Source organism: Pongo abelii, chromosome 4 (genome assembly GCF_028885655.2).
Source record: "Pongo abelii isolate AG06213 chromosome 4, NHGRI_mPonAbe1-v2.0_pri, whole genome shotgun sequence".
Classification (NCBI taxonomy): domain Eukaryota; kingdom Metazoa; phylum Chordata; class Mammalia; order Primates; family Hominidae; genus Pongo; species Pongo abelii.
This window is the reverse complement of record NC_071989.2, coordinates 155,086,311-155,112,862: the sequence shown is the minus strand read 5'-3', so window position 1 is coordinate 155,112,862 and position 26,552 is coordinate 155,086,311. Positions and strand designations below refer to the sequence as shown.

The 26,552-nt window shown below is 39.8% G+C and overlaps 1 protein-coding gene across 16 annotated transcripts in view; it reads left to right on the top strand.

The window, feature by feature from the left end:
- PPP2R2B (protein phosphatase 2 regulatory subunit Bbeta) overlaps positions 1–26,552 on the top strand; it is a 489,623-nt gene that overhangs the window by 412,891 nt on the left and 50,180 nt on the right. For all 16 annotated transcript variants that reach the window (NR_073602.1, XM_063723934.1, XM_063723933.1 and 13 more), the window contains 1 exon segment: positions 21,543–21,720. Coding sequence is in view for 15 of the 16 variants with exons in the window: in XM_063723934.1 (XP_063580004.1) it covers positions 21,543–21,720 (178 nt within the window). In the remaining variant the exon portion in view is untranslated.

Genomic DNA, 26,552 nt, shown 5'->3' with positions numbered 1-26,552 from the left:
GAGGACTCGAAAACAAGAATGTTGCTTCATAATCTTCTTCCCCTGGGAAATTTACATCTCCTCTTGCCTCCTTGGATGTCTCCCATTGTGAAAGCAGCAGCAAATAATTTTGCTTCCCTATGTCTTTCTTTTCGGCACATTCTTACTTGTCGATCAATAAATTACCCCCTGCCAAGCTCCAGCAGCCTGGCTTCCGTCTTCACCACTTACATTCTCCTTTTGTGTTTAAAAAAGAGCTCATTATTTTTCTCTTAACCTCTAGTGAAATATTCCCTTTATTCTCTCCCTTTGTTTTGCTTATCGTTTAACTTAATTCTTAGTCCAACCGTCCTCATCTGTACCTGCCTCCGAGTCCTCCGCATTTTCCTCTTTAATAACCAGAAGTTAATGAGACCACCCTTGGAGTCACATGCTCCTTTTCTGATCACACCAGGATAAGGAAATGGGATTTAAATAGCAATAGCAGGTAATACAATAGAAGAAAAGCCATAGGCAGGGATTCAGCCAGTCAGGTAAAACAGAGGATGTAGTTTTGTGCTCTCTGGGATGGATAATGTCTCCTTTTACAGCTGTGCCTCAGTTTTCTCATCTGAGAAGTGAAGTCAGCCGTCACTTATAGTATCTGCTTCATGCAGTACTTGTGAGGATTAGATGAGATAAATTACATAATGTGTTTGATGGAGCGGCACACAGGAAGCCCACAGTAAGTATTAGGCACTACTGTGTCATGATTATAGGAAGCAAATGTAAAAGACAATCCTACTCTTTACTAGGTTTGAAAGCTGCAGTTACATATGGGGGAGAGGCAGAGGCCTTCAGTGTCCAACCAGGAATCCCAGCTGGATTTGTTTATGCAAATAACTCATCAAACCCACCATTTAGCAGTTCTTAACGGGGAGACGGTATGTGAAATAACACTGGACAGCCTAAGGACAGAGACGTGTTTTTCTATTCTCAAGACCCAATATTTTGCCTGACACAGTACATTTTCTATATACTTAAAATCAACATACATGAATCACCTAACATACTACCTTTGTGTATATCATTGTGTTTCCCAAAGTCTGGGATATGTGTTTCTGTTGATGTAAGACACAACTGTAAGTAATATTGAATCACATAATTGAGGAAGTTATTCCCTCCTTTCTTGCTTTATAAATTATTCTGATTACATCAAGCCCAAAGTCTCACTTTGATGTTAATATTTTTTAACCTCTCTCATAACACTTACAAATCTTGATTTTTTTAAACTGAGAACTGACCTTACACTCTGTCTTTTCAGGTGACTATATCTGGCTAGAATTTAAAAACAATTTTTATTGTATTTATTTTTATAATTTTCTTCTTTTTTGACAATTCATAGAAAACTGGTTTTCCATGTGTTACAGTGTAAAGTTCCCTCTCAAAATAAAGTTAGTTAACTAAAAGCAAACCAGTTTAAAGAAAATACTAAGTGGGTCAGGTGCAGTGGCTCATGCCTATAATCCCAGTACTTTAGGAGGCCAGGCAGGCAGATCGCTTGAAGTCAGGGGTTCGAGACCAGCCTGGCTGACATGATGAAACCCCATCTCTACTAAAAATATAAAAATTAGCCAGGCCTGGTGGCACATGCATGTAGTCCCAGCTACTCAGAAGGCTAAAACAAAAGAATTGTTTGAACCCGGGAGGTGGAGGTTGCAGTGAGCCGACATAGTGCCACTGCACTACAACCTGGGTCACAGAGCAAGATTCTGTCTCAATAAATAAATAAATAAATAAATAATAGTACATCTAAAACAGAAAAGAAAATCTGAAGGGGTACTAAAAGGACTGAGTTTTAGAAAACACTATTCTAATTTTCCCTCAATTATTTGGAGAGCTTTTAAAAAAGATCAGTATACCTAAGCCTCACCTCAGACCAACTGAGTTCATCTCGAAGTCTGTATTTTCTATTGCTGTTTAAGAACTCTCAGGTGATTCTGATTGTTTTAAAAGCTGGTTTAGGAATCTCTGAATGAGAAAAATCTGATTTTGCTAGTCTTTTAAATTCATTCAACAAACATGTGTTGAATATCTGTTCTGTGTAATGTCCTGTGTCCTGGATGCCAAGGATATGATGGAAAATAATACAGATACTGTGTTTATAGATACTGTGTTCACTGAGTTTTTGCCTGCTTATGAGCTTTGCTCCTATGCTAAATCACAACCTGAAAGATATAAAAGTGTCATAATTTTGTGAACCTTTTTTTGGTTATGATTCTGATATTGAGTTTACTGCAGAGAGAAGCCTGAAGCTAGCCTTATTTTCCCTCTAATACAAGAGGAATTCATTTTTAAAGATCTAGATAATCCATAAATCTTCTTTATACTTGAAATATAATAATGTCACCAGAAAAAAATGCCATGGTTCAGATGGTATTTGAATCCTAGTTCTGCTGATCCCAAGGACCTCCTGACTTACTATGTCATTTAACCTCACTGAGCCTCAGCTCTTCAAAGTGTGTAAAATATTTATGGTATCAACTATGCAGAATTTTTGTGAAGCTTAAAGGAGGTAATGTATGTAACGTATGTAAAGCTTACGGGGGACAGTAAGCACTTTTTAAAGGGTCATTAAAGTGGCAATTTTACAGAGGTTGGGTTTCAAAGTCACCCCATAAAGCAAGTACCAGGTTTGGTAAAAATAGTCTTGAAAAATCTCATAAATCACCCATAAGATTTGTTTGTTCTTATAAACTCTATATAGAATAATATATACACATAAATATATAGCATATAAAGAATAATGTAGAATATAAACTGTGCAAACAATATGAAGGGCCATTTGTGAAAAATACACTTCCTTAAACCTTAGTAACTTATTCAACATCCCATGATGTTCAGAGATGAGATCCACCTAGACCATTGGTCTGAAGAAAGAGCAGATTAACTCCCCTCCCCCATCTCATACTCACTGGGACCTCTGACCCATTATTTAAATTTGTTTCCTTCCTTTTTTCATATTATTCTAAGCATATGTAGTTGAATTCACATATTAAATGCATATGTGATGCAGTTCAGTACATAATTGTATTCCTAGATTAGAGGCAAAATAAATACTAAATAGAATGTAAAATAGGTGGAAGTCAGGTACCATAATTTGATGTTCAACTACAGTGATTTTAAATGAACTGCACATTTGTTCTCTTTTCCCTCTCTGTGATTAGTTTTCCCTTCTTTTTAGGTTTTCCTTTCCTTTCTGTTAGCCTCAGAGCTTGATGGTTTTTAAAAAAGGTCCTCTGCTTTGGCTACTGGAGAAAATAATTTATATTCCTTCCTTCAGGAAGAAAATGAATTAATGGAGTCTACAGTCCTCAAAGGCAATAACCTCCATCCATACCACCCGTGCCCTGCTTCCTTCTATTCTATGGCAATGTAGTTCACAACATTTGGGGGCAAAGAGATCAGAAAGCAGTACAGAGATGGATGACAACCTTGAAAACTTGAAGGGAATAGATAGGATTCAGAGTTCTAAAAGGACAGAGCTTAGCGCTGGGACATGCGCAGAGAAAACTCAACAATTCATGTGTAGAAAGTGGAAACACAGCCAAAGTAAAGTTGCAGAAAAAGATCTCAGGGTTTTAGTGAATAACATGAAAGTGTTACTTAAAAGTAGACCAGGCGTAAGTCACCCCAAATAGTGTGTTGTTCCAGAAGAAGGAATTGCGTAATTTTCTTCAGTTCAGGATAAATTCTTACTCTAATATGGTTTGAGGATCTGGTTTTTAAAAAGAATGTGATTGCCATGAAAAGGGCTCATAGCACTTCCAAGATTGGCAGGGAAGTGGGGGGAAATTATAAGGGAGCATTACATAAATGGGTTCATTGCCTAAAGAAGATTGAAAGGCAATTATAACATTCCAAACAAAATAAAATTTCTAGCTAGGGAATGGTGACCACTTGTGCTTTCCCTCCTTGTGCAAGACACTGTTAGAAATCTAGATTAAAACACTAGGAGCTCAAGTTACAAAATGATTCCAGGAGGGTTGTCAAAATAGTGACAGGTTGAAGAAGGTAGCTGGAGAATTAATCATTTCCTTTAGGACTCTTAAAAGTATCCAATTATTCTTCATCACAATGGGTACATATAAGAAAGGAGGAATGAGATGAGCTCTGTTAACTGCAGCAGTCAGGTTCTGGGATGATTTAGGGATATGGATGGGAGGATAGAAGTGAGGTGAACAAAGGAATATCCTAGGAAAAGTGTGGATGTGATTATGAATATGGGATGTCCAAGGGACAAGGATGAGACCCAATTAGAGGGCTCTGACGCTTCCTTCTTCCCACTTTGTTTCTCTGCCTACTTGTTTCCTTATCTGCTTTCTGATAGCACTGAGCAATTGGGCTGAAAGTGTTATAAAATCTGGGCTGGAGTGACTCATTGGAGGCCATATTCAGACTGGTAAACAGATGAAGTCATTGGTAAAAAGAGGAGAAAGGGCCAGACATGCAGAGAGAAGGCGTTTAAGAGACCAGGTGGCCCCTAAGCAAGACAGACAAAGAGAGAAACAGAAAAACAAAGCACATTTTTCAAGGTTCCTAACAGCTTGCCAAATCCCTGTTCTATTTCATATGCTCCATTTCAGTCTCGATGATCTGTAATATTTTTCTATACTTCAATAATCCTTTTGGGTTTTTTTTTAAGTAAGTTTAGGAAGGTTTCTGTTCTTAAAATCTAAAGAGCCCAGACTAGAATATTACTTCACCTCCCTGCTTTCTTCTTTTTCTCCATTCTTATTTCTGAAAGCTTGGCATCTTTTTAGTCTATAGAGTCTTATTTCTGCTTCTTTTCTCAGATACTCTCTTCTCTTGCTCATCCCATCCTGTTTACTTTTTATCTCCTTTGTGTGTGTGTGTGTGTGTGTGTGTGTGTGTGTGTGTGTGTGTGCCTATTCCTGCTGTCTCTCCTTGGAACCAGCAAACCTTCTTCTCTGGAGTTATTTCATCTTCATCTACTTCATATAACAATTTATTTTCTAGAATCACTACATTCAAATTCAGCTCAGCCATTGAGGAAGAGAAGATTTACGGTCTCTCCCACCCTCACGCCTGAATTCAGAACATTGCCATTGTCTTCTCCACCTCCCTAACTCATTTGTTCATCTTCTGACCAATAGCCTTTATTAGACAGAAAAATCCAAGTATCCAGAATCTACTGTTCAGTAGATTCCTACCACCATCTCCCACATTCACACACATACCATTTCCTACCTCTGTATTTTAAGAGAAAGTGACAGATCTAGGAGGAGAGGTTAGGAAATCGTATTCAAATTCAAAACAGTCAAATAGTATAGAATAGATTCAACTTGGTATATTACTTCATTTGAAAAAAGACCTGGGAATTTTACTTGATGACATGATATGGACGATTACAAAGGGAAGTCTGTTTTAACATACAGAAACAGAAAGCACATGTCTTCTTTGGAATAATAAATGCCTGTGCTGGTAGATTGTGTTCAGTGAAGCAAAGCATTTGTGGAGGCCAAGTGACCCTCACCATTATTGAGGTGTGAAGATTGGAGGCTGAGTCTTGGTATAATCTATCAAAGTGGAGAGGAGATGGGTTGAGAGCTGTCCTCAAGTATCCGAAGTGCTGTTGTGCAGAGAAAGGGAATGGGCTGACTCCCTGTCCACTCTGGGAACAGGTGAACAGTTCAGGAAAGCAGATATAAGCTCACAGGAATGAGAAAGTTGTGCTCATTAGAGATGCTTAAGTTTTCCCAAGAAGAGTCCAGTGCAGACTGAAGAATCTTAAGAATCCTGCCCTGACAAAACATTAAACATGATGTCTTCCCTTCCTTTTCTTACAAAAGAATCCATGTTTATAGCATCCAGTCAAGTAATACTATATTTACGGTTCCATATCTCAGGGTAACTAAGGTTGCTAATTTGGTGTATGTCTTTCCATACCTTTCTCTGTATCTATGAATACGTATTTTAACATTAATGAATGGATATGACTTTGTTTTGTTTACGAAACTGAGATCACACTAGACATATTAGTAATATAAACATCCCTCCAGGCCAATTTACCTTCCTTGAAAGAGCTGCAGATATTCTAAAACATAGGTAAGCTATGACATTAAATCATTTCTCCATTAATAGATATTCACATTGTTTCTAGATTTTGCTATAACTAACAATGCTACAATACATGTTCTCAGACATACAGCCATACCTTGTTTTATTACATTTCGCTTTATTGTGCTTCACAGATAGTATGTTTTTTACAAGTTAAAGGTTTGTAGCAACCCTGCAACAAGCAAATCTATTAACACCATTTTTCGAGCAGCATGTGCTCATTTCATGTCTCTGTGCCACATTTTGGTAATTCTTGTCATATTTCAAGTGTTTTCATTATTATCCTTGTTATAGAGATCTGTGATCATTAATCTCTGATGTTAATGTTGGAATTCTTATGGGGTGTTTTGGGTTTCTCATTTTAAATCAAAAGCTAGAAATGATTAATCTTAGTGAGGAAGACATGTCGAAAGCCAACACAGGCCCAACACTGGGCCTCTTGTGCCAAAGAGTTAGCCAAGTTGTGAATGCAAAGGAAAAGTTCTTGGAGGAAATTAAAAATGCTACTTCAGTGAGCACACAAATGATAAGAATGCAAAATAACCTTCTTGGTGACATGGAGAAGAAGGTTTGAGTGGTATGGATAGAAGATCAAACCAGCCACAACATTTCCTTAAGCCGAAGCCTAACCTAGAGCAAGGCCCTCTCTTTTGTTCTATGAAGGCTGAGAGAGGGGAGGAAGCTGCAGAATAAAAAATTTGGAAGCTAGCAGAGGTTGGTTCATGAGGTATAAGAAGCCATCTCCATAAAATAAAAGTACAACGTGAAGCAGCAAGTGCTGATGTAGAAGCTGCAGAAAGCTATCCAGAAGATCTAGCTAAGATCATGTGTGGTGGTGGCTACACTAAACAACAGAGCTTCAGTGTAGACAAGAGAGCCTTATGTTGGAAGAAGATCCCATCTAGGACTTTCATAGCTAGAGAGAAGTCAATGGCTGTCTTCAAAGCTTCAAAGGATAAGCTGACCCTTTCAGTAGGGGCTAATGCAGCTGGTGACTTTAAGTTGAAGCTAATGTTCACTTACCATTCAAAAGTCCTGGGGCCCTTAAGAATTACATTAAATCTATTCTGCTTGTGTTCTAAATGGAACAGCAAAGCCTGAATGAGAGGACATCTGTTTACAGCATGGTTTACTGTATATTTTAAGCCCACTGTTGAGACCTACTGCCTAGAAAACCAGATTTATTTCAAAATATTGCTGCTCGTTGACAATGCACCTAGTCACCCAAGAGCTCTGATGGAGAAGTGCAAGGAGATTAATGTTTTCAGGCCTGCTAACAACATCCATTCTGCAGCCCATAGATTAAGGAGTCATTTTTGAGAAATATTATTTGAGAAATACATTTTGAAAGGCTATCGCTACCAAAAATAATTCCTCTGATGGATCTGAAGAAAGTAAATTGAACATCTTCTGGGACGCACTCACCATTCTAAGTGCCATTAAGAACATTCATGATTTAAGGAAGGAGGTCAAAATATCAACTTTAATAGGAGTTTGGAAACATTTGATTCCAGCTCTCGTAGATGACTTTGAGGGGCTCAAGACTTCAGTGGAGGAAGTCACTGCAGTTGTGGTGGAAATAGAAAAAAAAAAAAAAACTAGAATTAAAAATGGAGCCTGAAGATGGGTCTTAATTGCTGCAGCCTCATGGCAAAATTTTCACAGATGAGGAGTTGCTTCTTATGGATAAGCAAAGAGTGGTTTATTGAGGTGGAATCTACTCTGGTGAAGATGCTGTGAATCTTGTTGAAATGACAACAAAGGATTTAGAATATCACGTCAATATTAATAAAGCAGTGTTAATAAAGTTAATAAAGCAGCAACAGTGCTTGAGCGGATTGTCTCTAATTTTGAAAGAAGTTCTGTGGATAAAGTGCTGTCAAACACCATAATATGCTACAGAGAAATCTTTCATGAAAGGAAGAGTCAATTGATATGGCAAACTTCATTGTTGTCTTTTAAAAATTGCAACAGCCAGCCGGGCGCGGTGGCTCATGCCTGTAATCCCAGCACTTTGGGAGGCCAAGGCAGGTGGATCACAAGTTCAGGAGTTCAAGACCAGCCTGGCCAAGATGGTGAAGCCCCGTCTCTACTAAAAATACAAAAATTACCCAGGCGTGGTGGCACATGCCTGTAATCCCAGCTACTCGGGAGGCTGAGGCAGAAAATTGCTTAAACCTGGGAGGCAGAGGTTGCAGTGAGTCAAGATCATGCCACTATTCTCCATCCTGGATGACAGAGCAAGATTCCATCTCAAAAAATAATAATAATAAATAAATAAATAAATAATAAAATAAAATAAATTGCAACAGCCACCTCAACCTTCAGCAGCTACCACCCTGATCAATCAGCATCCATCAATATTGAGTCAAGACCATCTACCCGCAAAAAGATTATGATTCACAGAAGGCTCAGATGATCATTAGTATTATTTAGCAAAAAGTATTTTTTACTTCAGGTATGTACCTTGTTATTTTAGACATAACGCTATTGTACACTTAATAGACTACAGTATAGTGTAAGCATAACTTTATATACACTGGAAAACCAAAAAAATTTGTCTAACTTTATTGCAATATTCACTTTATTGTGGTGTTCTGGAACTGAACTTGCAGTATCTCTGGGACATGCCTGTATATTGTTATATACGGATGTTTTTATAGGATGGTTTTCATTAAAGTAAGGTTTACTAAGTTAAAAGATGTGTACGTTATTTTAACAGCTACTTCCAGATTACCTTCAGAAAATCTTGTTGTAGTTTATGCTTCCATGAGTAAATGCTCATTGTTTATTCCATCTCCAGGATAGGATGTTATATTTTTCTTTTTATACTTCCAACTGAGAGGCAGCATAGTATAGTGGTTTAGAGTTAGAACTCCCTTGGCTAGAAATACTGAGTACCTGTCTCAGCTCCAGCAAGTACTAGCTGTGTACTTTTAGCTAGGACACATTACTGCTTTGTGTCTCAGATATGCTGATCTGTAAAAAGAGGATGATATGAATACCTACCTCATAAAATTGTTATGAGTGTAAATGAATTAATAGTCTTAAGACTTATAACAGTGACTGGCACATAGTAAATTCTTTATGTGTAAAAGTTAAAAATTAAAAGATTCATCAGATTAATCTTTTATAAGATTAAAGATTTTAAAAATCTTAATTTACATCTCTTTCCTAATGAGTTGGGCATATTTCTATTTATGTCTTTGTCATTCTCTTTTCCCTTTTTCTGAATTTTTCATTCCTATTTTTGCCCATATTTTTACTGAGCTGTTTGTCTTTTTACTAATTTTCATGAACTCTTTGTGTATCATAAATAGTAACACTTTTCCTGTCATTTTTATCTTCCATAAGTGATGTTCTTTTTATGATTATAAACATAATCAGAATTTTTAAAATTAACATAAACCTTCAATCAGTATAGAACTATAAAAATCATTTTAAACCCATGGTCTTAGTCTATTTTGTATTTGTATAACAGAATACCACAGACTGGGTAATTTATAAAGAAAAGAAATTTATTTCTCACAGTATTAGAGGCTGGAAAGTTCAATATCAAGGTGCGAGCATCTTGTGAGAGTCTTCATGCCACATCACCCCATGGCAGAAGCAGAAGGGCAAAAGAGCACCCCGGAGAGGCAGGCATCAGTTTTTAACAAGAGGTCTTATTTGATTCTGATGTGCAGCCAAGATTGGGAATCAGACAATGTAACCCTGAAATGTCAGTCTTAAGTCAATTTGTTTCTAAATCAGTGTTGCTAGTAATTACTACTGCCATCTGTTGGTGGGAGGCAGAACTGACATGCTATGGATATCTATGAAAGGCCATGTTTTTTAAATTCTTAGAAATGCATCTTTGTGTTTATCCAGACCTTTTTAATGTAAATGACTTCTCAGGTAACTTCCAGTTGTAAGATTCTTGAAGTTAATATCAAATTTGTATTTATCTCCTTGGTTCTGTATATTCCACAGTAATAAATGACAGAATGCAGTGTGATACTTCTGAGGCTTGGTCAATCCTCGGTGATCAAAGATTCAGTGATATTTATCCTAATAATAAGAAAAAGTAATACTTCATCAATAACAGTTAAAAAACAGCAAAAACAATTTTTGTGATTAATCCTAACCAAACTAACCAAAAATTAAACCACCGCCTCTCCCAACCCCACTCTCCCCAGCTATAAATGTTAATTGAAATTTTCCTCTACTGGGGTATTTTAAGATGTCTCTTTTTTTCTTGTGGCATTACACAATGTAAAACATCAAAGGAAATAACAGGAAAGGCAGTGAACAGGGAAACACACTTTGAGAAATAGTGATATTGGCATAAAAAGTAAGTGTCTGGGGAAAAAATAAGATAAAACTGGCAGAATTACAGGTTTCTGCATGAGTTGGTAATTAGCGAGTTTATCTTCTGAGAAAAAGGTATCTTTCCTCTCCTTTTTATAGTCAGGCCAAAAGAAGTCAATGACACAAAGAGCATGAAATTTTTTGCCATGCAAACCATTTTTGATGCATTGAATTTAAAATATATACATTAATTCCCCAGGCAGCTTTTATGCATTATATATTATTCTTACAGCTGGCCATAGGGGATAAGTCTTTCAAATATATATTTTATATGTCTTTGAAATATAGATATTAAACATAGATATTTTATATATTTATGTATATATGTATATATCTTTGTATATGAAGTACCTTTTAATCCAAAACATCTTCATGAACTGAAACTTATTGCTGGCCTATTGTAGAAGTTAGTACTTGGTTTCTTCTATCCACCCTTGATTTTGACTGTGTTCCAGGAGAGTGTCCTTAAGACTTGGGTTTTTCAACCTTGGAACTGTTGACATTTTATGCTAGATAATTTTTTGTTTCAGGAGGAGCTGCCTTGTTCATCAAAATGAGTTTAGCAACCTCCCTAGTTCCTGCACACGGATGCCAGTAACATCCCCTCTATTGTGGCAACCAAAAATACCTCCAGACACTGCCCAATGGCAAAATCGCTCCTAACTGAGAAACACTGATTGAGAGGATTGAATGCTTATGGCCCTGCTTTTGTGGGATGAATTGTTATTTCTTTAAAAACAACTTATCTGATTCCTCAATCTAAATTAGAGCCCCTATTTCTTTCTCTCATGAAACAATATACATCTCTTTGTAGCATCAGTGACAGTTTATAACAATGTATTTACTTAGAGACATTAATGTCTTTCTTCCCTGTTAGACTTTAAATTCTACCACTTAATCTGTTTTGTTCACTGTGTACACATACTACCTAATACAGTGATTGGCATTTAATAAATGTTTGTCAAATGAAAGAATATAATTCTAAGATATTTAATGACCTGAAACACAAAGCCTGACTTGGTTCAAAGAGGTTTTTCTTCTCAGGCTTATTTCAATCTGTATGACAAAGCCAGTAAAAGAAGAAATTAGGGACATATTGAGGCTGTTGAAGGGTGTGAGCAGGGAAATCTCAAAATTATATTATTTGGATAGGATTCCCAGGGGGTTTTGGCGGGGTGCTGGTGAGTGGCAGTTTCATTCTGGAAACAACAGCTCTGATATGTCACTGTAAGCCAGAGCCAGCCTATCACTCCTGCTTTCTGAACTCCATCCACCATTGATCCATGGAAGAAACAGGTTTTTTGACCAAAGCGAGGTTTAACGCTCCGCTAATTCTTTGAGGGAAAATGCCCCAGGACCAGGAGAAATATATCTATAGAAAATAAACATCAGTATAGATAGCACAAGAGGCCTTTAAATGCTTCTTTTCACGTTTTTAAAAAATGGAATTAAGATGCATATTTTTTAAAATGAAAAATGACTGGCATTCTTCCTACTGAAAATGAAAAGTAATTTAATTTGTTAGTGGTTTATTTTATTTGACAGTCATTGTACATACTCGATTTGGTTTGTTACACTGAATTACCCTTCAATAATGGATACACACAATGCCAGACTCTGCCCCCCCAGGTTGCTTTGATAATTGGATGAGCGTCCATATTGTTCAAGATTTTCATGACAATGAGGACGGAGCTATTTGCAAAACTCCTACCCAGGAGAGCTTTCAGCTTTTTAAATTCTCAATAAAGTTAATCGCTATCCAATGACCAATCATTCCCCTAGCTCCTTTTCCTAAGCAACCTTAACGTTATATAATCATGACTGAATTCCCTTGGTAGACGGAAGAGATGCTAAAACCTCATAGTCAATATAGAAAAGTCAGAAAATCTTCCCCAGGCAATCTTTCAGAATGGACCATTTTTCTACAACTGGAAGTTAATGGTAAGAATGCTAATAATAGCTACCATAGGGGCTGGAGCCAGACAGCTGACATCCAGGGACAATTCTACCCCTTGGCAACCATATGACCTTGGGCAAACTTCATGACCTGTGTTGCTTCAGGAGTTACATCCATCAAATGACAATGATCTTAGTACCTACTTCATAAGGCCATTGTGAAGACTCAATAACATGATGTGCATAAATGCTTAGCACAATCCTGGCACAAATCATGTCTCCATAAATGTTTCTTCGTTAGATGGTATGTGTCAATCCTTGTGCTAAGTTCTCTTAACAGTGCTACTGAAAGTGTTACATATCCCCAGCATTAAGGAGGGGAATACTGATATCAAGAAAGACTAAGCAGCAAGCCCAAGGCCACATGGTTGGTAATTAGCACAGCCAGGATCCAAGCCCAAGTCCACATAACTCTAAAAATCCTCTTATACCATTCAAATTGTGTGCTTGTGTACCTCCAGAAGAATTTTGAATAGCTATGTACTTTCCTGAGCATTTTAAAGTAGGCAACTAAGCATTTCCATTGTAATGTTAAATAATTGCAGAAAATGTGATTCCAAAGTATTTTAAACCTTGGCAGTTTAAAATAAAGCTTTTATATCACCTTTTTGTTGCATCCAGTGGGATTTAAATACCTCATTACTGGATACTCACCAATACCCCCTAAAAGAATATGTGAACAATTTTTTTAAGTCAGAAGCTTTATATTATTATTTTTTCTTCTTCAAACATCTATTTTTATTGCATGTCCCCTAAATCATGTTAAAAGCTTTTTTGATCATTTCTATGACAAATATAGATGTAAATAGATTTTTTCTTTTATGAATATATGACTGTAAGACTTTAAAATTATCTTCTGGGTTTAGTTGTTGCTTTGACTATTAATAGAACACAATACATCAAAACAACATAAACATATAATTCTGACAAATGATGACTAAATATAAAAAGTAAAATTTTATTAGAAATGCATATCATGAGCTAGGGATGGGGGTGTCTATGCGGCCTTGATTGAAAGTATCATGCAAATGTCCCTCTCAGAAATGTTTGTGAATTGCATAGTACACCTTGGTAAGATTCAGGATAATTTAAGGTACATCTTCTATATCTTTCTTTTGCAAAAGGAAGAAGGAGAACCTAAGTTGTGGGTACTCCTGAGAAGATCTGATTTTAGGAAGGAGAACATGGAAGTTAGGAACGAAGAAATGAATTTCCTTAAAACTTTTTCACATAGTTCTTAGGAAGTCATCCACCACTACTGTTCCTAGGGGAACAGTATTCTCATTGAAGACAGCTGCTCTGTACCACTGAGCTGTATTCTTTGGAATTAGGATATTTACAGGAGAACACAGTGCTCTCCCATTTTTATGACAACTTACTCCCTCTTCCTTGAAAATGAAGTCTGGGTGCCCCTTAGCTATTGGCTTTATCCCAAACCTATGGCAGTTGTTACTAAAAAGTCATGAAGGCTGTTTCTTGAAGGAAGCCCAGTGAAAAGGCAAGATGATAAATTTCAAGTGAGGCTGGAATCTGGAATTTCCAAGTCCCTCTAAGAGATTTACCATCTAGTGCCTCAAGATGGGATAACATATTCACCCTCCCTCAGATTCTCCACTGGGCCTCAAACCTGTGTCCCAGAGCACCAGGGTGAGGGTTTCCTTATACCTAGGATGAGGTGGACACCCAGGACTTCCGCTCTCATCTGTGTCTTTTCTAGATCAAACAGTCTTCCCAAAAGGGGTGGTTTGAGTAAGAAGAAGGAAGGGGTTACATATTGCCTACCTCCCCTAGGCTTCTCAAGGATACTCTCTGTGGCAACTTCTCAGCATGTAGTAGATGCTCAATAAGTGTTTGTTGAAGGCTGTATCTAGGGCCAGTGTGTGGTTATAACCTTCCTACATGCACTTCCTAATTGATGATACAGAACCCACCAAACCCCATGACCTTGATATATACTGTCAGTCTAAATGTAATCTCAATTATTTGGAGAGGGGAATGGGGAGCATCTGTTGAACACTAACAAGGAGATATGGAGCAAGTGTGGATTTAAATTGATAGCAATTTTTTCAAAAGACCCCATAATGTTGATTATGTTGTACGTATCATAATGAGCTGGGGATGGGGGCGTCTATGGGGCCTTGATTAAAAGTATCATGCAAATGTCCCTCTCAGAAGTGTTTATGAATTGCATAGTACACCTTAGTAAGATTCAGGATAAGTTAAGGTACATTTTCTATATCTTTCTTTTGCAAAAGTAAGGAGAACCTACCCTGTGGGTACTCCTGAGATCTGATTTTAGGAAGGAGAACGTGGATGCTCCTTCCATAACATAATTGATTATGCTTGTACGTAACAAGCAATGGTATTCAAAGGTTTGTCTGTTCACCTCAATGAGATTTGACCTAGAGTTACTAAACAGCTAAAATCCATGCACATCCTACAGACAGACATCTCTTTTCTTCCTTCTCCATGACTTCATCTTTTCTGTTCTTTATCTCCTATCTGGCCATCTCTTCTCTCTTCTCCGAGTCTTGCCTTGAATCTGTCAATTTACTGAGCTGCTGGAGGTTGCCATGGTAAACACAGCTGTTGTTTTTTCTCTGTGAAAAACTCCTCTCATGAAGGCGCATTGAGGGGAGTCCTCCCCATGGCCTCCCCTTGCTGTGCCTTTTCACAGATGTTTTTTAAAGTGAGGCTTCAGGGGCTTCCTGTTTTCTAGGGCTCTACTCTGCTTTAATTGCATGTCTCTGAAGCAAGGCACCATGACCCGCCAACCCCCACTTAGGTGTCATGGAAGATTGTGAAGAATCGCTGGTGTGGTCACCAAATAAGCCAAATGACAGCAGCATTCATTTTGTTAGTAAATGGGTTCTGGGAAGTGAAAGATGATCTGGTATTTCCCAAGAGGAGAGGCAGGAAAGATAACAAGAACCTGGGGGAGGAAGACTCAAAGCGGGTGAGCAGAGACAGACGGAATGGTGAGGGAGGATACAGTCCTGGATCAGGCAGCTACTCACAGGTAGCCACTCACACCTTCCTGAGCTTTCCTCAGCTGCACAGTGAAGGTGGTGATCCGGCCCTGACTACTGATCCAACATCTTCTCCAACTGCCATGCTTCCTTACTCACTCCTCTCCAGCCATAAAAGCTCTTTGCTGACAGGTACATGGCACGTGCCTGTAGTCAGCTACTCAGGAGGCTGAGGCAGGAAGATCACTGGAGCCTAGGAGTCCTGGGCTGTAGTGCCCTATGCTGATAGGATATCCACACTAAGTTCACATTAATATGGTGACCTCCCGGGAGTGAGGGACCACCAGGCTGCCTAAGGAGGGGTTAACCTGCCCAGGTCAGAAACAGAACAAGTGAAAACTCCCATATTGATCAGTAGTGGGATCGTGCCTGTGAATCACCACTGCACTCCAGCCTGGGCAACATAGCAAGACCCCATTTCTTATTAAAAAAAAAAAAAGGCTGTTTGCTATTGTTCCTCCTGTACTGTAAGCACACTGCAACCTCAGTGCCTTTGCATTTCCTGTTCCCCCTGGCTGGAATGCTCTTCCCCACAGAGCTGCATGGCTCTCTCTCTCACTTCATTCAGGTCCCTGTTCATACACCACTCCTTCAGAGAGGCCTTCTATGACCACCCCACCTCAAAGAGCACACCTCCCGCTTGCTAGCCCCTTACCCAACTCAAGTTTTCCTCAGGTACACATACACATAAGAACTTATGCCCCACAGAGAGTTCACTGTTGTGGCACCGGCCCCTAGAACATGTCTGCTATTGAGGAGGGATTTAATAAGTATTTGTTGAATGAATAACTAAATCACTGACCTCACCCCAGAAGCACAGTCACCCATCTGTATGTGTATACTTTGCTGTCTCTCCTCTGAGTTTGCACACTGCTGGTCCCTCTGACTGAAGCCCAGTTCCCTCCCCTCCATACCCCCCACCTCTCTTTGGGGACCTCCCACTCACCCTTCAAGCCCTGCCTAGCTTGGTAGTCTTCTCCTTTCTGAGGTCTGCCTTGGGATCCCCAGGCAGGACCCCTTTGGTTCATACTGCCTGGGCAGTGCCTGATGACCTCCATGGCAGCGTGATTGCCCTCGCTGAAAGGTCTATTTACTTGTCTCCCTCCCAAGCATCTGAGTGTGCCTTAAGCGACTAAGAGCATAGACTCTTGAGTCAAGGAGTGGCAGGAGTGCCAGGCCTGAGTACTTGCCCTGCCTCAGACTCACTGTGAGCCTTCAGACAACTTCACCTTTCTGCCTCAGCTTTCTCATCTGTGCAATAGGGATTGTAACATCTACCAAGTTAATCATAGGATAGCGATGAAAATTCACTGAGGAACTGCTGAAGTGTTTAAAACACTCTAAGCAGTCAGTTGGGTAAGAGGATAGACTGGAGGCTGTGCGATTTGAGGTGGGATGGTCATGGAAGGCCTCCCTGAGGGGGTGACATTTGAGCAGGGGCTGATTGAAGTGAGGGGGGAAGCCGTGCCACTCTCTGGGGGTAAGAGCTTCCCAGGAATATTACAACTGAAATATATCTCTGTAAGCTTTATTGCAGATTAGATTCAGGCTGCTCTTTTGGGGCTTGGGACATTATTCAGTTGATATTCTAATGTAATACTGGGTGTCCAGGCAAGACACAGGGCTCGGATGCGAGTCCTTTGAAAGCAGCCTAGGAGAACGAGCTGAAACTCAACCAGGGTCAGAGAGGACGGTGAAGCACCTGAATCGGGGGACATCACTGAATTCCAGCTGCTCAACACAGAACCACCTGCGGATAGGCCAAGGACTGACTGCTCAGAGGGCCAAGGACTGACCGCTGTTCACGCAGCACATCCCTTGTCTCCGCATTGATCCTAGCCCCATCAACGACTCTGCTGAGATGGCTCAGATAAGGTTTGAACTGAGTTAAGACGTCCTGGCCTAATCTGAATTTTGTCTGGCTCTGCTTCTGTCATTTGGCAAAAGGCATTCTGGTCCTGTGGATAATGGCTCAGGCAGATGGTGTGTGGGAGCAGAAGTCTGGGACAGGAAGCAGAGACCTAGGCTGTGCAAGCAACCCTGGAAGGGTGACCGTGGACAAGGTGCTTAATCTCTCAGACCTCAATGTCCTCATCTGTAGATTTCAGGAACTACCCTGGCTGCTCACTTTCACACTTTGCTTATCCACAGAAATAGTTCTTTCAGCACAATATTATTGAGGATGCAAGCATATAATACCAAGAATAATGAAGGAGGAGAGGCCTAGACACTATGGCCTCCCACTATAAGACTCCCACCACACACACAGATGATGTCCTAGGAAGAGGCTCTAAGGGTCCCTCCAAGCCAAAATGTTCCCTGATTTGATGTCACATCCATACACCACAGAGCCTTTCCAAAGTGTTAGGTTAAACCACATGAGATTGCTGACATTTGACAATTTTTAACTTGCAAACATGGCAGTTTTGTATTTCAACCTAATAGTTTCATTCACAGTAGTGGCTAGGTGTGCTCATTCAGGAACCAAATTAACTGGCTTCAGATCCTAGCCCCCAGCTTATTCTTTGTGTGACATTGGACTGGATACTCCACCTCCCCCTACCTCCCCTGTAAAATGGGGCAAACAGAGGAATCTTCCTTGGAAGGTTGGTTACTGAGGGCGCTGGAGGAGATAACACCTTGGAGTCGGGTGGGGCAGGGAGTCAGGGGTTCTAAACGCAGTGACTGGCACAAGAAGCTCTCCATGTATGCTTCCAGAGACAAGCCTTAACAATTGACTGTGGACCTGACTCAGGAAACAGTGTCCGGATCTCCTTCCTGCCTGGCCTTAAAAGGAGTATGTGGCCAGAACAGATGAAAAACACAGTCTCAATGTGGTTTCCTAATCAGTCCATCATGTCCTGCTTGAACCACCAAACTTCCCTCTTTCTCCTTGTGAGGGGAGTCACTGGGCAGCAGACAAGCCTTGGCATAGGCCTGAGACTGATGCTGGAATACCACGAGCGGCATTCAGCTCTCCATCCCCCCGTCTTATCTAGGCAAAGCATTAGAGGCTCCATCCCCAGATACCTACACGGAGCCCTTCCCCATTAAGTGGTACATCATGGAATATGTCAGCCTGAATTAGCAGGCAGGCCCATCACATTAAGCTAAAGCTGTGGGCTGGCAGCTCCCACTCTGTAATGCCTCTTGTTCCTGGCTGCATGCTCCCTTCCATGTCGCCACCACCACAAGAAATCTCTGCAGACAATGCACGGTAACTGAGGAGGCCCAGGGAAGAGTTTAGGAGGAGCCACAGGAAGTCCTGCAGATTCCATTTCTTTTGTGACCCTTGGGGTCCTGCTTTGAGCTCTGCTACCTCTTGACGGCAGAGGAACCAGGTAGCAACCAAAAGCTTCAGGTGGGGAGCTCCTTTGTGACAAACTATAAAAGCATGGCACACATTTCTGAAAGAATAGATGCCCTGTTCAAATACCGTGAACACCTACAACACCTAATTGAGGTTTCTTAACCACCACACTACTACGAATACCACCACCATTATAACTACCAGTAACACTAGTTATTCCATAAATTCTCCTGGCAATTTATGTCACTTTCAGAGCATTTATCATACCTACCCTGTATGATATTTCAATGTGATGTGGTGCAGTGGAAAGAACACTCCCTTTCCAGTCCCCAAATTAAACCTAGCTATGTCTCCTATAACTGGGCAACCCTGGGCCAGTGACTTAGCCTCTCTCTGCCTGAGTTTTCTCTTTGTATGAGTACCTATTTCACAGAGCTTTTGAAAGAATTACCTGAGATTTTGTATGAAGAATGCTTGACACACAGAAAATGCCTAATAAATATTTCGGTGTAGAGTTTCTGAGGGCAAAGTCACTTTTTTATCCATCACAATGCCTTAACTCAGGCATGCCCTTAGTTGATGTCCAAAAGTGTATGACCTTCACTTTAAAAATTCTACCTCATTCGTCCTCTAACTTGTTTTCCATTGTACATCCGTACTGATCTAGTCAAAACCTGGATTTGATTATACCACAGTCATTGCAAATCCTTTCATTTTTTTTCCCTATTCACTTGGAATAATGGCAAAACTTTTTTGGGGGGTGTTGCCTCCTACCTACCCTGTCACCTTGTCTCCCACAATAGCTCCCATCACTACTTCTGTCTCAACTACAGTGACCTATCAGTTTTTCACTCTTGCCTTGTTCACCTCTACCACAGGACCTTTGCACATCCCTCAGACACATTCTCCCTTCCACTCCCCTCCTGGCCTGGTTAAATCCCTACCCATCTTTCACATTCCAACACATACATTCTCAGGGAAGCCTCTTCAGTTCTCCCTGAGCAGGTTAAATCCCTCTTGGCAGTATATCCTCTCTTTTGCGCACCTAGCCCTTTTTATTATGTCTATCTCCCCTGACAAGAACAGGTATATGATGCCAGGACCTGTGTCTGGTTCTGCTCACCAGTTGAACACCCCAGGACTTCGTGTGGCACTCAGTAAATATTGTTGAAAGAGTGGGTAGGAGGATGCATTGGAGGTCAGATCATCTCAACAAAACCCCAAACCACCCTTTGCGATAGTGAGGGCACAAGGAGCATGGTCACTGTTTTGCAGACAGTGCAATTGAGCTCAAGCTTAGGAGGAGCAGGTTAGTTGCCCAGACCTCATAGCCTATTTGTTAGTGGTGAATCTGATCAGAACCCTGGTCTCCCATTCCCTGCCACACACACTCAATCTATAGGGCCCTTATCCATAATTCGGATGGGGGACCACAAAGACTTTCCCTCCCTTTCCTTTCCTAGTATTCAGAGGACCCCTGACCCTTCTACAGCCACACCTCAAGTCACCTCTGGTTTCTGGGTTATCAAGTACCACATCTGTCTAGAATTCTATGTTTCCTCTGAATCATTGATTTGATTTAAAAATTCCCTCATAGGTGAGTTAAAGTCCCTCAAGTCTGAACTGGGAGAATTCTTTTTTCTAAAAGGTTATGTTGGTGAGGTGACTGCACTTCAGAAAATTTAACTTTTGTTTTTCTTCTCCTCGCCACCTGGGTTGAAGCCAGTCCAGAAGTTGAAGTCTTAATCTACCACCTGGTATCAAATCAGTCAGGGCTTAGTTGCAAGAAATGATTTGCTTGAAAAGAAAATAGCTTTGGTTATTTTATTATCTCGTTTCTATTAAGGGACCTGTGTTGTGGGGTTTTGTTTGTTTTGGGTGTTTTTTTTAGTTTGTTTCCTCTCAGGCATTAGTGTTCTTATTCTCTTTCTTTGTATCCAGTTCACCCAGAACTCAAAGGAGGAAGAGTGATAGGTCTTTGTTCATGTTTGCCAGAAAGACAGTCATGTGTGGGAAACTATTTAGTTGCCGATTCTCTGATCCACCAGAAAGAAATCATTTAATCATGTATTCTTACTCATTCAACAAAAACTTACTGAGAAGTATTTACGTATCAGTAAGGTGATCATATCATTAATGTCCAAACTGGGACAGTTTTGCATGTAAAAGTGGACACTACCTGGTTTGCACTCTAAGACAAATATAAACCAAGATTTTCTCAGGTCAATCAGATGTCATTGGGTTCCCTATATATTAGTAGCTGAACTTGGACGATTAGAGTCTTGGGTGATGCTAAAGTTTCCCAAAATGCCCTTAAGGATTAAGGACAAAGCCAGGAAGGGGTGTAGCTTCCAAAGCCATGAGATGAAAAGACATAAAAGATAAATTTAGATTAAAGTTGAACTAGACATTTCTAAAATTTTCCCACAACTCGCTTTTTTAAATAGATTTCATGTTAAAAAAAATATAGAATAATGTCTCTGGAAAGTAATGACTCCACAATGGAAGCCAAGTTCCCCTGAGATGAGGCTACCTGGAGGGGCTTAGAAAAATGTTTAGAATTTATAAAGAATGAAATTTCCCGCCAGGGCTAAGTGATGGTGATATCTTTTGAAAGAGGAGGAACAGAACGGAACAAGAACAGTGTGTGATTCATTATTAGCCTCTTCTTTCTCTAACTTGGAGTTTCTTCAGTGTGGCTATTATTTTGTGTGTGATAATAAATGGTATTAGCCTGCACACTCTTTTGCTATGGAAGATCTTTGGTTCTGAAGTGATTTGTTTCTCTTGCATCCCAGGTGCCTGTCCTGAGACCCATGGACCTGATGGTGGAGGCCACCCCACGAAGAGTATTTGCCAACGCACACACATATCACATCAACTCCATATCCGTCAACAGCGACTATGAAACCTACATGTCTGCTGATGACCTGAGGATTAACCTTTGGAACTTTGAAATAACCAATCAAAGTTTTAGTATCCTTTCTTTGTGATCAAGAATCAACTGGCCTGAATTAAGAGTATTCAGGTACGAGTGGGCTGGGAGAAAATATGGAATAGAAATGCAACACCTAGCATTTGCGGAGAACTTGCCCCTTTTAAAATACACGGGCACCTATGAGACTCTTTAATCATAACAATAAAGTTAGGGAAATATTGTTATTACAAGTGGGAGGCCAGGGCTAGCTCTGGATTGGGACTCTGAATCAATTCCTTCATACAGAGGCATTTATATGTCATGAATTAAAATTAGAGGTGATTTTATCAACAATAGGATAAGACCCTAGAGTTCAGGTTCTTTCTCTGTTAAAGGATTCATAAATCTGTATGGACAGCATGGACCACAGACATACTAGTTTCCATTGTATCATAATAGTGAAAATAATAGTGACTGACATTTATTGAGTTCCAAGCACTTGCAGTGGGAACTTTATAGTATTACATTTTTTACCTCATTGAAGTATATTATGCATATAGAAAAGTACATATTATAATTGTACAGTTTGATGAAATGTATAGTATACATATTATAATTGTACAGTTTGATGAAATGTACAGTATACATATTATAATTGTACAGTTTAATGAAATTTCAGAGGTTGAACTCACCTATAACCAGCATTGACATCCAGAAACAGAACTTTACTAACAATCCTCAAGCCCCCATCATGCCTCTTTATATTAATAATTTCTACCTCCAAGGACATATTTGATAAAACAACCCTATAATGTAAGTATCATTATCTCCTGTTTAATTTAAATATAGAAAAGTCGGTGGGCCGCAGTGGCTTACGCTTGTAATCCCAGCACTTTGGGAGGCCTAGGTAGGTGGATTGCTTCAGGTCAGGGGTTTAAGACCAGCCTGGCCAACATGGCAAAGCCCCAACTTTACTAAAATACAGAAAAGAAATTAGCCAGGCGTGGTGGCGGGCACCTGTAGTCCCAGCTACTTGGGAGGCTGAGGCAGGAGAATCACTTGAACTCAGGAGGCAGCGGTTGCAGTAAGCCGAGATCATACCACTGCACTGCAGTCTGGGTGACAGAGCCAGACTCCATCTCAAAAAAAATAATAAAAATAAAAAATATATAGAAAAGTAAAAAAAAAAAAAATGCTGAATAGCTGGGCCAGTATTTTCACCCCCACTATGTTGACCCTATATTTCATAGTAAAAATTGGTCATTTATTGAATACCTATCATGTGTTCCATTTCTCACAAACCTAAGGCACGAGATTTATGAGGAATGGCACTGAACAAAGGCAACTGAACAACTGACCTAAGTATCAATATGGAGTTTTCTCTTCCACTTACCAGCCTCCCCTACTCTAACTCCATCTATCCATGAGCCCTGCCTCTAAAATATATGTCAAATCAACTTATATATCCCTATCTACCTACCTACGCTAGCATAAGCCACTGTTGTCTCTCACCTCTGTGACTGCAGTAATCTCATCTGGTCTCCATTCGTTCTTGCTCTTTTATACAGTACGAACCCTTCAACATGTAATTCAAATATCATTCCTACCCTGATTAAAAAAACATTCCAGTAGCTTCCCATTGAACTCAGAATAAAATCCAAGTTATTTAACTTGGCCTGTAAGATTCTGCATGATCTGGAACCTGTCTCCATCTTTGTTATCCAGTCTTGTCACGCTTCCCTAATTCACTTCATTTCAGCCAACTAATCACTTTTCTGTTCCTAAGTAAACCTTATTCTTCCATTCTTTGCATTTGCTGTTCCCTCTTTCTAGAATATTTTGCCTGCAGCGTTCACATGGCTAGCTACATGTCACTATTCAGGCCCCAGAGGTACTTTTTCCCATTAACTCTTAAGTAGCTACCAATAACTCTCTATCCCTGTTATTGTCATGGTACTTACCATGATTTGAAATTTTTTTATTTATGTATTTTTGGTTTCCTCATATTAGGATGTAAATTCTACAAGAGCAAGGGCTTTGTATGAACTATTATTGCTGTATTCCAGTATGTAGAACACTCTGACATACAGAAAATTATTGGGCCTGTCAAGTTCGAAATAATAGTAGGTCATCAAAGTAGCACTATCCAGTAGACAGTTCATAAAATCTAACCTGGAAATTTAATTTTAAGAGTTATAGTAAAGCTCTGAAGGTTCGTTTATAGAATAGACCCCATAATGGCTCAAACAAATAAAAGATTATTTTCGTATGAAGTCTAATATTGATGATCCCCATCAGCAGGCAGCCTCCTCCAATCAGTAATTCAGAAACTTGGGCCTCTTTCATTTGCAGCTCCCCAATGTTACCATGTTTATAGCAGGACTATGAAAGGGGAAGGTCATGGAAGATCACAAGTGGGAGATTCCTCTGAGCCATGCCCTAAAAAAGCATGCATTCCATTGGCTAGAATTCAGCCACGTGGCTACCTCTTACTGCAAGGCAGCCTAGGAAATGTAGTCTGGCTGTGTGCCCAGGATAAAAAGACCTGGTTTTGGCACACAGCTAGCTAGTCTCCACCATGGAGAGCACTCAACAGTCTCTAAGGGCTTTCAGGGAACTGCAGCTTTAATCAGGTAGTGGCAATTATGAGATATATTTGGAGACAATGAGAACTGACCATCAGGACCATGCCTGACATATTTTGTTGATCACAGAACAGACTCCACATGCTGTCTGGGCCTGCCTACAAATTTTGCCTGGCAGTGCAGCTGCTAATAGAATGAGTGTGGGTGGTGGTTCCCTTTTTCTCTCTCCATCTATTCCAAGAGCCAGAAATCTGCTCAGGCTCAGCTGGCTGTCACTCTGAGCTTCTGCTTCCCCAGTCTAGGTGACATGTTTTCTGAATTTTGTCTCTAGGCCTTCAAGGGGGAGGGGAGTTTCTTTAGGCATTTTGGGAGACAGATGCCTTGGGGAGAATGCAAAGGGGAAATATTAATAGCGCAGTTTAGGTTATATTCTGCAGATGTGTGACAGACTGCCAGATGCTGGCATACAAATGAGACCGTGCCATTCACCCTTAAAGCAGCCATATGTAAAATAATCATTGTCATCATGAGAACGATGATAAGTGATAGCTATATAGTTCTTTTCAACCAGACCGCCCTAAGCACTGAGCCTCTCATTACTGAAGTATAGCCACCTCTGGGGTAGGAAGCGGCCATCTTTCAAAACAGCCTCAGAAAAATACCAGCCATCAGGCAGGTTTCATTTCCACAATGCCCCTTATTCACAAAGGAGACAGAAGAAACATGGTTCAGGATAGAATAATTTGGGATTCCCAAAGCATAGTGTGGCTACTACTGGGGGTGGTAAGCAATGTGCTTCTAGGCAATACATAGACTTTTTTTTGGTTTTTATATTTATGTATTTATTTAATGAATGTCAAAAAATATAACCATCATATCCTACAATTTCACAGATATTCAAAATCTATTTAGATTACAAAGTAAGTGTATGTAAAGTATTAAGTAAATAGTGAGACAAGTGATCTGGAGATATGGTTAGAAAATAGTCATGACTTCCTGTGACTGGCATTTGGTGTGACTTTGGCATTATGGTTGAGAACTCAGGCTTCAGAGTCCAACAAGTGATAGAGGTCTCACCCAGCCCTACCACTTTCTGGCTGTATGAGCTTTAACATGTTTCTTAATCTATCCAAGCCTCCATTTCTCATTTTGTTCATCTGTAGAAAGCAGCTCTATCACAAGAGGATTATGAGAATTAAATACACACACACACATATGCATGCACACATTTAGGATAGTGCCTTGCTAAGCAAATGCTCAGTAAACAGGACTAGCACAATCATGATAATTATTGAGAGAACAAGGAAACTAGAAAAGTTGAACATTAGAATGGTAGCTTTTATACTGCTAATTTTATTATCTGGATTGTCTTTTCAATTCTAGACTCTTCCTTTGGCTCTGCAATTGGGTGTCCTTTGCAAGATGTTGCCCCCTAGTTACTAGATGTTTGCAGGAACTCTGAGGTCTAGGGCCTTGTGTTTAGCACCAGATCAGAGCAAGGCATTCCTAAACCTCATAATATCTGGTCATGAATTCTCTCCCTTCCATCCATAGCCAGTATGTCCTTGTCTTGTGTAACAGTTTCCCACATAAGCAGTCAAACTTTCATCTTAATAGGCTAACTACATCAGGACTATAACAACTCATTAATACATTAATAGTTTTCTAGGGCAAGAGACAATAGCAATAAATGAAAATTTATATTAAAAGATGTTGCTTCTTTATGAAAACTATGGTATACCTAGAATCCTTTGAACTCTTTTTGCAGGACTAAGAATGAACTGACCTGAGTTCTTACCTTGTCCAACATGGAATCTATTAAATAGGCCCCTATCGAGTAAAAATAAAGACTAGCCCTCAACGAAGATAAATTGAGCACCTAGTTTGTGCCAGGCACGAAAATGGGAAAAAACAAATTTGCCACTTTCAGAGTAATGTTCATCAAATACACTGAGTATATAATTACAAACTGAGATAATTTCTGTGAAGATAGGGAATATGGTTCTATGAATGCATTTTTTAAAATCCTGCTATAGACCAGGGAAGGCTTTGCTGAAGAATTAGTTAAGATCTGAAAGAGGAAGAGTAACTTGGCAAAGAGGTGTGGAGAGATGTGTTCAGTGTGTACAGAGGTCCTGTGGCAGGAGAGAGTATGACATGTTGGAGGAATTCTAAGAAGGCCACTATTTTTGAAGCCCAGAGAGTGAAGTGGAGCATGGAGTAAACAAGGCTGGGAAGGGTAGCAGAAGCCTCACCTTTCAGAAGTCCAGTCTCTGAATATGAGACAGAGGACTTATCTGGGAGAA